The sequence below is a fragment of the Penaeus chinensis genome, chromosome 36 (assembly GCF_019202785.1).
Source record: "Penaeus chinensis breed Huanghai No. 1 chromosome 36, ASM1920278v2, whole genome shotgun sequence".
Classification (NCBI taxonomy): Eukaryota; Metazoa; Arthropoda; class Malacostraca; order Decapoda; family Penaeidae; genus Penaeus; species Penaeus chinensis.
Window position 1 is genome coordinate 10677696 of NC_061854.1, and position 15000 is coordinate 10692695.

Sequence of the window (15000 nt, forward strand, 5' to 3'; positions counted from 1 at the left end):
GTTGAGTCCTGCAAGGGTTTATATTGGTTTTAATGATATGCTCCTCTATATAAACTTAAATTTTAATTATCAGGAAAGGGAAAATTGTATGCACAACTTTCAAGTCATTACCTTCAAATAAAGGCAAAGTAAATTTGGCTGCATATATTGTATATATGTATATATATTCTTTTCTTTGTTTATGATATACAGTCATTTACTTACCATCACAATACTCTCAGATACTATACTTTGTCAGTTTTGCGGAGTTTTCCCTGGACAGAAGCAAATTTACACTTTGAACTAAAATACTTGTGCAGTGACTGTGAAAATATAACTAACTTATATTTTGAAGGAATAATAAGAATAAAGTAAAAAATATGAACTTTCAATATTAATTTTAAAAGCATTATTTAACTGCAGGAATTTTCTGTTTACGAGGTACTATAGCTTTGAGTAATTAATATCAAATGGTCATATAAGCTCACAGTAGACTATTCATAATAGGGACTAAATAAAAATATAATTTTTCCCAGGCTAAGAACAATAAAATATTCCCTGTTTCTTAGCAACACTTAGTAGTTTGCTAAAGTTTAAATTATTCAAGTGAAACATTTTGTTCAGTCTCTGACTTATGAAATAATTTTTTTCATGTGGTTAGCTGAATTGTCTTATTGAACTCAGCTGTCTGATACAATTGTTACATCCACACACAAATAAAAGGGTACCATATATATTGTAGTAGCTATTCCTAACTAATAGTGATACCATAGTACTTCATTTGAAGGCATTTCTTTTATATATTACCTAATCTATGCAAGTGGAAAACCAGTTACACAATGAAATGTATTTCTAAAGCCTAAATGCACTTCAAATCACAATGTTATTGAAAAAATCATGCCATTTTTGCCATTTGCCATGTAATCAAAGCACAGCCAGAAGCTTGAATATTAATTTTATTACACAGCTGGAACTCTTCCATTCATTCTTACAATCCTTATAATGTTCTCTTATTTGTATTCTATTCTGTAGTATCTTTATTACAGTGCTTCCTCTTACAGTAACTTTTAAAAAAATGTATAATACATAGATTGGATTTGAACCCTTTCATTATTCTCTTGCCACTGGATATTTGATTAGGCAGCAGTGTGGGACAAAGGATCAATTTTATTCTAAATATTAATGAATTTTTTCTGGGCATAAACTTTTCACTAAACAAAGAAATAAGCAAATTGTCATTACATTTATTACTTTTCAGTTTTTATTTTAGTGCTGCAGTAATGAAATTAAATCATTTCTCATTTTGTGGTATAAAATATTTTTTTTACCTCCATTAATGGAATATAAGAAACAAGCCCTTAATCCAAACATGCTATCATATATTTAGAGACTAAATTTTCAAAAAATTTATCCACCTATACCCTACTTTCAAACCAACATGTTTCACATGGTATATACTGTAAGCATAGTGCTACTCTGGAAACAATAAAGAGTGGCTCCTTGTATGTTGATCATTTAGGTCATATATCTTCATGTTGCAGAGAGCAGTGTCCTCCAGCTTTTACTGGACTTTTTTCAAAGAGGTTTTGTGTAATTTTCACTATACAAGTTTTTTGAGATGAGAATGCTGGCCACATTTGGTTGTCAGAAAGCAATGTGCAGATAATTTGAATGGCACCCTTTTGGATCCACCCACACACTAATCCACCCACACAGAGAGAGAGAATGGCTGTGGCACTTAGTATGCATGGACAGCACAAAAGGTGAAGCACTATATATACTGTGGAGTTTCTTGGCCAGTTAACAGGCGGAAAATTGAAGTAGGCATGGTCTTCATCCGGATCTGGAACAGATGATAAAAGAATGTGAATATACTTTTTTCACAGAAACTGAAATAAAAATAGAAGTACAATATGCATTTCCTGTATTCACTGTGTGGAATTCATGTTCAAGAAAACACATTCCCTTTGTTGTTTTACTTTCATTCACTGTTTAATTTTTCCTTCTAACACATGTGGACCAAAATCTGGGCATGAAGCTTCCTTGAATGGTGGCTCTTCTTGGCCCACATGAACACTCAAGACTCCTTGCCTCCTCTTTGCAATGTTATTAGCCTATTTTCTACAGACATGTTTTAGCTGTTTTGCTATTTACCAAGGACTATCACCTATCATTTGTTATGCTGTATCAACATGGTAATAGACTGTATTTATTATGCATATTATCTCTCAAGGTAGTTTATACTCATTAACTCAATAAGAAACACTGTATTACTTGTTATTTTTCTGTATCTTTACATTATTTAATTTTCTGTAACACATCCTACACACCAGTAACGGTGATCAAAAATAGATTCCTGTGACTAGACATACTGTCCTCACTGGAGATGGTCCTCTCCCAGGCATGGTTGATAAATGGTAAACATCACCATTAAGGACTAGAGGAAATACTGCAAGAGCTCACAAAGAAGCCCCTTCCTGAAGGCCTGCTAAGTCAATCTCACTTCAAGTGATTGTGTACACATGATGAGATGTGCATGTCATCCAGATCTAACGGGTTGCAACATTTATTTTAAAGTTGAAAGTAGAAGATATCATATATGTTCTCATGGAAAACATTTGTTTGCTAATCTTAAAAACTTGATTCCCTTAACCCCTACAATCTGAATGTGTGACCATGTCATGGAAATACCTGGCTTGATGGGCGGGTGATGTGAACATGTTGTGCTAAGGCTAAGGGCCGAGTTGACCAGAATGACTCGCCACAAGTGCACTGAGCTCTTGGAGGGTGATTAGACTTGGTGGGCAATTAGGAAGGGGTTTTTGCACTATTTCCACTGATAAACGAGTGTGGAATCTACCATTTGTGAGTCATGACAGGAAGAGAGCCAGATCCATGGAGGATGCTATTTACACAAAATTACTTATTGCAATTATCATCGCACCAAGTTATGGACTACCTAGTGAGATGATATGGAGTCTGTGAAAGGAAAGCAGTCTATTACCATCTGGATAAAGCAAAACAAATGAACAAATATAGACACCGGAAAATGATAAAAAAAAAAAAAGTTAAAAATGCTTATGCAGAAAAAGAGAAAATAACATTGTAAGGGGGAGGCATGCAGTCTTGCCACAGCACACAAGTGTTCACCTGCACCTGGTTTACAAGCCACACACCTGACAAAGTGGCCAACTCAAGTAAGCTTAATGCCTGTATTTTGTTGTGATGGAGGGGAAAAAATTAGAATCATTATGATTATTACTATCATTCATTCACCAATAAGTTTAGAATGCAGTCTTACCTCACCAACAGAAGTAGCCAAAAGATTTACAATTTTTTCATGAGGAACAGCAACCACAGACTGACTATTTATATCAATAATACGATGACCAACACGTACGCCCCCACGCTCTGCTATTCCACCTCGTAATAGACTACAGATCTGGAAAACACAAATCTCATGAACTATGGCAGTTTTGTATTTAAATAATTCTGCAACTCCATAGCAAATACTTAATTTTGGAGAGTTAACATATTTTTGTCCATCATTTTCTATTACACATAAAATGCAAGCACAATATTTCAAAACGATGATTCAATTAACAACATAAAATACAGGAATACTTACAACACCGTTTTGTACAGAAAAACCTAATTGGTATTTTGTGTCAGGTCTTCGAATTTTCACTTCGACAACAGGTGGACAGGGTACAACTGTGAGCTTCACGGCTGTGTTATATTTTGTGTTCTGCAAAACAAATTATGGTATTCAATGGAATAAAGGATACTTTCAGCAGAATCATACCCCTAAAAGTAAATATTTAAACTAGTTTACTCATTATACACAGTATTCAATATTACACTTTTTTTCTGTGGAAGGATCCATACCTTTATATAGTTCTGGCAAGTTGAGAGGGGCAATCCCACTAATGAAACGCCATTTATAGCTATTATTTGGTCACCGATGTTCAATTGGCCGCACTTTGCAGCAGCACCCGTGGGTGAGAGGTTTGCTATGACCACAGTTGGGACCATAGATCCCCAACCTGACTCGACAACCACCACACCCAAGATTTCACTCTTCATCTTTGGTACCACAACCTGTAAGTGAGTTGATAAATCTGAATAAAAAGGTATGAAAAGTTCAGTATCTACTCTATTGTGAAGAAGGCCAAAAAACAAGGACAAAACAGGCTGCTGGCTGTTCTCACTAAAACCAAAATTACTATAATTTTGGTAAGCAAAAATTTAGATAATGTACAGTACAAAAATAAAAAGAATACAAGGAAAGACTAAACATATCCTTGAACAAGTTATAGAAAATCTTTCTACCACCACCACTCCAGTGATACTTTGGCTGCAAATCTTAGAAATGACTACCAGTAAGAAAAAATCATACTGAAAAAACATGACGTACTGATAGCCTGTTATATGATATACATTCTAAGAAAAGTTCTAAATTATGTGTGTTCACCCAAACTTGTATCCCTCTCCAACAGTATAGCTGTATCACTTACCGTTTTTGTGATATATAGGTCCTGTACGACGTGGACATGTGGACGGTGTGGGTGGGGCGGCAGAAAAGATTTAAAATGCCCATTAGAACATACTTTCACTTGGTGACTAATGACCGCATTTAAAATTGATTGGTCAAAGGTTTGGGCATTTGGGCTTGGTGGGCGTTCAGGTGTCATTTTTCATTTGCAGAACATAATCCACACTTTAAGCATAAAGCGATTTGCTTTTACTCCTGACATGTAAATACTGTATAGACATAACTACATGCATACAGACAGACATACTCAACTTAAATAAGCTCTGCACCACACAAATTTTCATCATCTTACCATACATCCACACCAATACTTTCAGTGCTTGGGATATCAAATAACTAGTGTTCATATAGTGAAAATTTTAAAAATCTTATATGTGTTTTGTCTCATGAAAGAGCAATACCAGGCAGTAAAGAGCATTGGTGTGTTTATCTTTTCCTTTTACCTACCACAATGGGTTTACCAGTTGAGTTCTAGTCTACATGTTCTCTTTACCCATACCCATTAAATGTGACATGATCAGTCATTTTGAGCATTAGATAATCTATGAGTCTCTTTTCTAATCACTTGTCCATTTTCTAGTATTATGGGAAGAACTTTTCTGTATCAAAACCTATGGCTCAAAATTGATGACAGTGTCACAAACAAAAAGTACATGTACTTAAGATTATCAGATTACTAATACTCAAACTCGCCTCTTTCTGCAGCTCCTTCTTGGCAAACATTTGCAGTTCATCCCCAAATATCTCTTGTGAATTTAGAACTTCCTGATAATCCATCTCCTTCACAAAGCTGTGATCTTCTATGCCATTAGCTTTCAGAAATTCGAGGTATGCAACTTGGAATGCTTGACCGATACTCTGAGCTATAAACTGTGCCTAAAAGTAAAAACAAGAAAAATTAATAAAAATAAACTGTGCAAGGACATGAGTAATGAAAAATTATACTTTTTTCTCAAAGTATTATACATAAAGGTAGTACATCCTTCCAAACCTACCTCATCACTTTCAAATACATGGCAAATCATTTTAGGTGTCTTTTGTATGTTGTTGCCAGTATCATCTGTGGGCAGAACTCTCCTTCTTGCCATTAGAACAACGAGATCTCCAATGTCAGCAATGTAGGAGATCGTACGGAGGGCATGATCCATCATGATCTCCTGAGGATTTGTAAAGAACTTTAATTTCTCCTGTCCTAACCAATAATAAAACCAAGTTTCTTTTTAGTGCATGTTTCATGTTTGACTTGAGAAAAAAAAAAAAAAAAAAAAAATTGTATATGTTAACAAGGAGACTTGAAAAAGAGACAATAGTATAACTAAAATGCTTACTTTCAGGTCTGTGTTCAGCACCATGATCTTTTCAGTGGATATAAAAAGATCCACTTCTGTGCTGGGCTGTGACTCTCCATCAGGGGCCTGGACAAGAGCAAATCTTTTTTAGTGCTTCATCATTCTCATTACAATAAACTTCTTGAGAAATTGTTGCAACAGTTTAATCACTGATACATTAAATCCTTTTTTAACAAGCTTATATATATCTACAAACAATGTTGATTTTTTTTTTTTTAAATGATATACCCACTATTTGTTATCAAAGAAACAAACTTTGGTTAGCAAGAGTAGCTGAAATAGTCCTGTCTATCAAGTTCTGTGATGCTCTTTTTTTCAAATATTTAACTTTAATACTGCTGATTAACAAGATTTATAACATGGCCACAGTCATGTATTCTAAACAACAAGTTTTAAGTGTCATTTAAATTATCCTGTAATATTCAGCAGCAAAATCCTGTTGAGCTTTTCATTTTACAGTTGGTACTTGCACTTTAAAAAAGTGCATAACCATTCTTTTGCTATATTACCAATATTCTGGAGAGAGAGAGAGGAAAAATGAATCTGTTGCAAAAAACAATAATATTTATAATATACTGAAACTTACTTGTATGATTATATATTACACAGAAGGAAATCTGTCTACAAGGGGGGGGGGGGGGAGCTGAATATCAAATCTAAAAAGAATCCAAAAGAGGGAATCTAAAAAGAATACAACGTGAATGATAAGCAAGAAAGCATGAAAAGAAAGCTACCAACTTAGTTTCCTGGCAGGAAAAAAAAAAGGCATTTACAATTTAATGATACAAAAGCACTTGGCCCCTCCTACTTAGAGTCATGGCCTTATTGTGGAATATAGATATAATATGAAAACCAAGGGAGGCTTTCTATACTGACCAGTGCTACCTGCCACAAAAATTAATCAATCCACAAACATCCACCTATTCAGGAAAGTCCTTAAAAGTTGGTATCTGTGTATGGGTAATTATCATGATGCAACAAGTAGTCCTAATGAGTATGAAAAATGCTTTTGATATATACAACACAAATAATGTTGAAAAATATTTTTGATATAAATATGATTATCTAAAATATATTCAAGATTTTTTTGGATAAAGGTGCATTTGAAACAATCTTGATATCTTGACATTCCAATCATGCATCTTGCCATACCAGTGTAAGCAGCATACATAAGTTTCTTCAGAGTGCACTTAAATTAACAGATTTGAGTGCATATTATTAAAAGTTCAACCCATCATTCTGCCTGTTTATGAATGAGCAACAAATTATATTGCATTACTCAATACACTGAGATAAAATTCTAATTTCATTAATGAAATAATCATTATAGAACACATGGGTTGTCCCTTTGAGAGAAGAAAGCCTATGTACTCTTTTATGCCTTAGTCTAACTGCACTTCTATGAGCAACTTACCAACGCCTACACCGCAGCAGCAAAGAGGAAAACAGATACATTGGGTTAGTGAATTTTAGGAAATGTTATGAATTATGTGTAAAGGTCATTGGTAAAAACTACAAAAATATTCAGGATTAATCACTGAGATATGGTTATTTCTACAAAGGAGGTAAACTTGGTTATAAATATCTATGAACAATGATCATTTACCATAAAATTGTTAAGTTAGTCTCAGTGATTTACCCTGAAACGGTTTGCAAAACATTATCATTAATCAAACTCAGCAACAAAACAGCGTTTATCATTAGCATATTTAGATAAATGCATTTTATATCTTACTTTACTCAGAGTTACCAGAATGCATCTCAAATGTTCAACAATGAACAATAAACAGTGACTGCTACTATTCCAAAAACTGCTAGACACACTTCATTACATAGTAAACATACTGTACAGACAGAAAACATTTTACACCATTATGGATCAATTAATTTTAGCAACTTTAATGTCTAAATATCATACACTAAATACTAAACTATGCCATTAATGCCCACCATATTCTGTAATTAATGTTAATACATAAGGAAAAACACAAGGAACAGCTAATTTTATTAATTTCTCTGGTTCTTTCCACCTTTCTCTACCCTCTACCCCCCTTTTCTATTTCCCTTCCCCCTCTCATTCAGAGAGAGTGAGAAAAAATGAGTCTTGTACACAGTTTGTGCTGAGGAAATCAATAAACATACATATAACACATGTTTGAAGAGAAATTAGAGAAAAATACAAACAATTCTGATCATATCACTATAAAAAAGAAAGAAGAAGAAGAAGAAGAAGAAGAAGAAGAAAAAGAAGAAGAAGAAGAAAAGAGGTTGCCGTAATCACTAACAGCCATTCATATACCAGTCTGCTCATTCATATATTCTGAAGAAAAAGCCTCCAAATAAGCATTCAAAAGGTTATTCAAATTTATCGGAAAAAGAAATTAGACTATTACAATTTCCCTTATATACATCCACACATTAAATGTTTGAAACATTCTTTGAAATTTTTAAGGGCTTCAAAAAGATCCTGTCTTTGTTTGCATAAAACCTTCTGTCCACTTCTTTGCATCTATGAAATCAATATCTTAAGTGGACCCTTTTCCCCTAGCCAGCTAATCAATGAAAACTTTGTTACTATATCAGTAATGCTACAATGCACAAAAAACATCCTCCTCAATCAGAAATTTGGTAAATTGCATTATGAAGACTGCCAAGAAATCACAGACATAGTCTTCAGAATACTTGACCCTAAGTTTTTCAGTTTGTATTTACAGAGAGGATATCTGATACTGGCACTTTCTTTCTGTGCATTGCTCCTAATCAATTCTATGTTTACAGGTTAATCTCATAGCCTACACTTTACTCAGGTCTGTCTGGCCTTTGATCTGAAGTTGTACAGTTTTAAATAATTTTCTTCCTTATTTGGTCTTTTCATCAATTCCACTTGTTAAAATCTTATCTTATACATTTGCCTACATTTCCATGATATCTTACATACCATTCATGTTTTGCTGTTACAGACTCTATGATTAAAGGCATATTCAACAACCAAACAATTTATAGTCATGATGAATGATAATATCACTCATTTTCCCTGATAAAAAACATAAAATAATATATATATTTACTATTTCCTCTGCCGATTTAAAAATTAACATTCAGTCCCTTTCACACATACATTCTATCAATCTAAGATCTTAAATTTCAAAAAAGATTCTGCATCCCTTAATCCACTTCATTTCCATAATGGAAAGATATGATCTTTATGTGAACTCAAATAGAAGAGAAGAAAGAAGCAAAGAAAAAACATGTGCTTCTTAATCTGTTGTAATGTGGGAAAGCAAGATACTTGTCAAACCAAAACAAGAGTTCCATTCAGAGCATTTTAAATTTTCAAAAAATTTCATAAACATGATTTCAATTTACGTCTTGTATAATGCCACAGTTTCCTTCCTTTATGATCCAAATATGTAAATTAGACCATATATAACCCACCTTTAAACGTGCAACGGCCTCCATGACCATATCCTTCTTGGGCCGCTTACAAGTGGTAGTCTTGCGCGCAGGCGCTTTACCTGACTCCTCAGCAACATCCACCGATCCAACCAGGCGCAGGTGGAATACTGTCCCAGCAGGACCAAGCCCTGGTCCCCCACCCTCCTCAGACACCCAGTCCAAGCTCCCACCACCTCCATCTATATCCAGTTCCTCATCCCTATCCTCTGGGGTGGTTCCACTGGCTCCTGGGACTACCGTCAGGACTTCTATGCACTGATCTTCACTGTCAATACTCTCATTTTTATCACCCTCCCCTTCTGTTTCATCATCTGCTCTTATGACTTTCCGGTCATCATCTCTTCTATCTTCCTCCTCTTCATCTTCCTCTTCCTCCTCCTCTTCATCTTCATCTTCCTCATCCTCTTCATCTTCCACTTCTGCTTCATCTTCTTCTACTCCCTCCTCCTCCTCCTCCTCTTCCTCCACCTCCTCCTCTTCACCATCATTATCAACATCTTCCCTCTCATCTGCCTTACTTTCAATATAGGGTTTGCCATCCCTAATATCTGCCTGTTGCTGCTGTTGTGGCTCTTTTGGCTCTAGGATAGATACAATATTTTCTGAGGATCCAATGGGCTCTTCCAGAATACCAGTTGGTAAAGGAGCCACAATTGTGACATTGGAATTTCCTTCAGAGACATATGGGCAAGCTGCCATGCTATGAGACATCCGTGGCATTGGTCTCCAAGCTGAGGTGTTCCTAGAAGTCATATTTTCAGGAGACTTTGGGCTGTAGCCTTGGCCTGTCTGCAGTGAATGAATTACCTGTGGATTGGCTTGGGCTCTAGGTGAAGGATGGGGCCTGGAGGTTTTTGAATCTCTTGGGGAATGCAGATTCCTGGGTGAATTATATTCCTTGGATGAACTTGAATTTAATGCTGTCTGAGGAGGTATGGGAGAGTGATGGGAGATGGGAGACTCCTGTGGGCTTGCAGAGTGTGGGGGACCCGGGGGTGGTTGTGGGTCATGATTATCCACCAGCGCTTCCTTATCATCATCTGCATCCTGACAGAGGAATGTTGTTTTGGTTGGTTGTCTATCTACTGTAATGTTCTTTAAGTGGCGAGATTCATTAATTAATAATGAAAGTCGAGAGATAACTACAGAGGGATAGAGAATTTTTCAACAAGTTTGGAAACAGCTTAAAATGACAGAATTCGATTACTAATCATAACAGGTTATAACAATTTTACATTATTTATTTTCACTGCATCTACAATTAAGGAGGGGAAAAATTGGGGACTTGAAACATGTCTCTTGGAACACAATGGGACAGGTGAAATCATACATCTTTTTTTAAAGCAAGGCAAAATAAAATACATAACTAAACACATGAACAAGATGCAGACCTTCATGACTAATCAGCAACTTCATAAAGCCTGGGGCTTATATAATACTCATGGCTTGGTGTAACTAAGCCATGTTGAAACACAAGGTCTGAAAGGGTGGTCAAATTGCCATTTTCAAGAAGCTAGTTACTGTTACATGTTGCAGCAAATGACACACATGCAGCGACGGTAGCCAGCACGAAACCAAGGACCTTTGGGAATGACATAACAAGAATAACTATCAAAAGTGAAATTTTTGATGATAATGACAATACAATAAAATGATTCAAGAATAAATAACCAACCAAAACAGACATTAACACTGCCTGGTAAGCAGAATAAATGAAGAAGGAAAAACACTGGCATAGATTCTGTCTGTGCCCACTGTGTTACCTATATTATAGGATTCATTTCATAGGACTCCAGTAAAATTCACAGACAGATGACTTTCCATATCACATCTGATAAATCATATAACAACAGATAACACTGTAACTTTCATGATCAAAACATGCTTAATTGTCCCCATGTCAAGAACAGTCATTGCTCTCTTGGATCTGGTTCCTCCCACAGCCTTAAACCTCCCCTCTGCTCTACCAATAACTTACACTCAAAAAGGAAGACCATTCAGTCTACCTGTCAGTTATTGCATTCAAAGAGAACTTATTGGTTGCAAGATATAGTGATGGTCAATAGAGTTGTTAGAGGTATGCTCAATCATCAATGTGACATGAGACAAAATTAATAGAAATCTCAACTAACCTGCCAAATTACAGATATACATGCAGAACTGTAAATCTAATGGCAGACAAGATGGTCCATAGACTATAAGCTCCAACGTTTATGGGAATGCAGCATGAAGATTCTGTATTTTTATATTGTTATTCTAAATTACTGGTTACTGAACATAATGCACTTTTGGGAGACACTTTGACAATGAATCTGCAGACAGACAAAACACAGCTTGCTTTACACATGGGGAGCACATTTCCAATAAAACTCTGGGGGTGTACAGTAGCTTTTAGGAGTCATCAAAAAAAGGTAATAACATGGTAACACAGTGTCACAAGGAAATGAACAGACATGCAGGACAAAAGCTGTTCTTCCCACCAATCAAGACAACAATATCTTCAAAATCTTTGTGAAAGTCTGATTTCTGACTTCTTGTATTTGTTAACAACTGGTCTGGAATTTGCTACTTCTTTAACATTGAAGTAAACAAAATGCAAGTCTTGTGCTCACAAAATCACATTGTTACACTGAAGGTCTACTGGGAAGTTAACAGAGCATCTGGTACTTATCTCACATAGTACTGAAGTCAAAGGACATATTTGCTTTTACTTACTAGATTATATAGATTATACAATTAACAAACAAAAAGGAATGAAATGACCAATTACTTCCTTGACTTGAAATATGATGTACCTTTAAAAATTCAACTTGTCATAAGTCCTATCAGTACACATATTCTTCAGTTTTTCCAAATTTCAAGGATACAAGTCCCCATGAAAAATTACTGATAGTACTAAAATAATCAGGTATATTTTTTATCTTGATTGTAACTATCTACAGTAGGGTTCTGCTCAGCAAACATTTCAAGGACATGCACTCTTAACTGCATAATGCAAACATTTTACTATTGATTTACATCTAATGCATCTTTTCCATCTAAAATTTGTTAATAATAAACATACTTGATGTTAATGAAAATACTAATAACTGTACTACAATGTATAAAAAAAAGCATTGAGAAAAAGGAGGTTAAGAAAAGCAGGATAGAGGAAGAATGAGAGAAGAAAAAGTGTGGAAATGGAGAGAAAGAAGAGAGCTAGTGACATCTTGAAGGAGTAGATGAGGAGAAGAAAAGAAAATACATGAAAATGGGAGGCAGGAAAAGAAAAATAGTGAGGAAAAGAATGAAAGAAGGAATGAAAGAAATGGAGGAAGGGAGTAAAAGAAAGAGAGGAAGGGAAAGAGAGGAGGAGGAGGAGGAGGAGGAGGAGGAGGAGGAGGAGGAAAAGAAGAAGAAGAAAAAAAAAATAACATGTTTGTGCATGCGTATATTTGTTTAGATGTTAAAAACACCTTCTATGTATAAATATATGTATGTATACCATATATCTAGAAGCTTATACACAAACAAAATGGCCATTACATATAAAGTCATATGTGGTACAATCCTGTCATCTTTGGTGTACCTGAGGTATATATGTATTTCTAACTAAAAGAAAATACCCTCTTAAAAGGGTTCTTGACTATCCCTAGAAAATAAAAATGCCATGGTATTATTCTACTAATAACCAACTTCATTAATCTTATGAGGAAAATATAACTGAATCACTACAATAAAAAAAAATATCATTAGGCTGACACTAAGTCCATTTCTTCAGTTATAAGACAAGAAATTAAATAATTTTTTCTTATCACCATTTTCTCCGTATATTTATCATATGAGGAATTCAACATAACAATTCTCCCTATAATCTTTATCAAAATACCTGAAACCTAAACAAGTAACATATAACACAATCTTACTGATACGAACCCCATGACCTCATCACTTCATTCACCTGAAAAGTTCATTGGCACACATTGGAACTTACCTTATGATCTTCCTCTATGACAAGACAGTGATGACATTCATTCTCAAAAAAAAAAACACTCTGATCTCACATCTTCCTACTTCACATAAGATACAGCTTTACACCAATTGCAACTTACCTTGATGTAAAATACTTAAGACCTCCAACCTTACCTTTATCCGTGAAACTGCTTCTTCTGCTTGCATCATCCGAGTGGTCTTAGTGGGCTGGCCTTCGGAGACCAGCTGTGTTGAGCCTAAGTACCGAGCACGGAACAGAACTCCTTCAATCAACACTGCAGGTTCATGGATCATCACTGTTGAGGGTACAGAATATTAGAATGCTTCCTTGAGATCTGTTTTCCTGAATTTGTATTTACTATTATCTAAATATCTTCTGAAAATGTGAATATATAAATGTTTTGGATATTGACCCTCTCCCCCCAAAAAAGTAATGATTATCTTTTGATCCAAAATATGGATATGTTGGGCCTCTTTGGCTGTCATTAAATATAATAATATATCATCCTAAATAAACCCATTTTGTTGTAAGATATGTATGACAAAAGTGTATCAAATATAGGTGTAATATAACATGAATGCCTATATTACTTACATAAATGGGAACTCTGATCACACCAATCAAATTACTTTTTACAACATCAAAGTCTCAGGATACAAATGAAACATTCACATGACCACAATCAGAGTAAGACATTCTTTAGATGAAAGCATTTCTACAAAATGCTGACTTAAATGCAAATATACAGTAAAAATTGAAATTCATGCAGCATATAAGCCATTTTTATTATCATTTAATGTTAGATAAATCACCACTGTCTCACATGAACATGAACATCAAGGAAAAAGCTATACATTTTTATTCATATACTTTTTCCTGAAAATGTTCATGTAAAACAACAATGAAAATAATCTGACTTTTTCATTACGTTTCTGTGACCATTTTACATGATCATGATAATCACACAATATCTCAAGCACCTTCCTAGGTCTTATTGATGATTATGAAGCTTACTGTGCTTCTCATTAAGTAAAATAATAAATATCAAACCATTCTCAGTTGAAAACATTAAGGGGTATGGGGGATGGGAAGGGAAGGAGGGAGAGAGAGGAAGGGAGAAGAAGGGAGAGGGAGGGAGGGGGGGGGACAGAGGTTGAGAGAGAGAGAGAGAGAGAGGTGAGAGAGAGAGAGAGAAAAAAAGAGAGAGAGAGAGAGAGAGAGAGAGAGAGAGAGAGAGAGAGAGAGAGCTGGGAGAGAGGTTGAGAGAGGTGAGAGAGGGTGAGAGAGAGAGAGTGAGAGAGGGGGAGAGAGAGAGAGAGAGAGAGAGAGAGAGAGAGAGAGAGAGAGAGAGAGAGAGAGAGAGAGAGAGAGAGAGAGAGAGAGAGAGAGAGAGAGCTGGGAGAGAGAGAGAGAGAGAGAGCTGTGGGAGGAGAGAGAGAGAGAGAGAGAGAGAGAGAGAGAGAGAGAGAGAGAGAGAGAGAGAGAGAGAGAGAGAGAGAGAGAGAGAGAGAGAGAGAGAGCTGGGAGAGAGAGAGAGAGAGCTGGGAGAGAGAGAGAGAGAGAGCTGGGGAGAGAGAGAGAGAGAGAGAGAGAGAGAGAGAGAGAGAGAGAGAGAGAGAGAGAGAGAGAGAGAGAGAGAGAGAGAGAGAGAGAGAGAGAGAGAGAGAGAGAGAGAGAGAGAGAGAGAG

General features: G+C 35.6%; 1 protein-coding gene across 9 annotated transcripts in view; it reads right to left on the minus strand.

The window, feature by feature from the left end:
* Nucleotides 1-15000, minus strand: part of LOC125045146 (protein lin-10-like) — an 88349-nt gene that overhangs the window by 1671 nt on the left and 71678 nt on the right. For 7 of the 9 annotated variants that reach the window (XM_047642282.1, XM_047642278.1, XM_047642277.1 and 4 more), the window contains 11 exons: nucleotides 13465-13607; nucleotides 9319-10386; nucleotides 7298-7303; nucleotides 5863-5949; nucleotides 5530-5691; nucleotides 5228-5410; nucleotides 4497-4517; nucleotides 3868-4080; nucleotides 3608-3727; nucleotides 3281-3421; nucleotides 1-1822 (listed from right to left, as the gene is read on the minus strand). The exon at nucleotides 1-1822 is cut by the window's left edge and continues 1671 nt beyond it. In XM_047642282.1, the coding sequence (XP_047498238.1) occupies nucleotides 1751-1822; nucleotides 3281-3421; nucleotides 3608-3727; nucleotides 3868-4080; nucleotides 4497-4517; nucleotides 5228-5410; nucleotides 5530-5691; nucleotides 5863-5949; nucleotides 7298-7303; nucleotides 9319-10386; nucleotides 13465-13607 (2216 nt within the window). In that variant the 3' untranslated portion in view covers nucleotides 1-1750. The remainder of the gene's footprint in view (nucleotides 1823-3280; nucleotides 3422-3607; nucleotides 3728-3867; nucleotides 4081-4496; nucleotides 4518-5227; nucleotides 5411-5529; nucleotides 5692-5862; nucleotides 5950-7297; nucleotides 7304-9318; nucleotides 10387-13464; nucleotides 13608-15000) is intronic. The other 2 variants (XM_047642284.1, XM_047642285.1) reach the window with 2 other exon arrangements.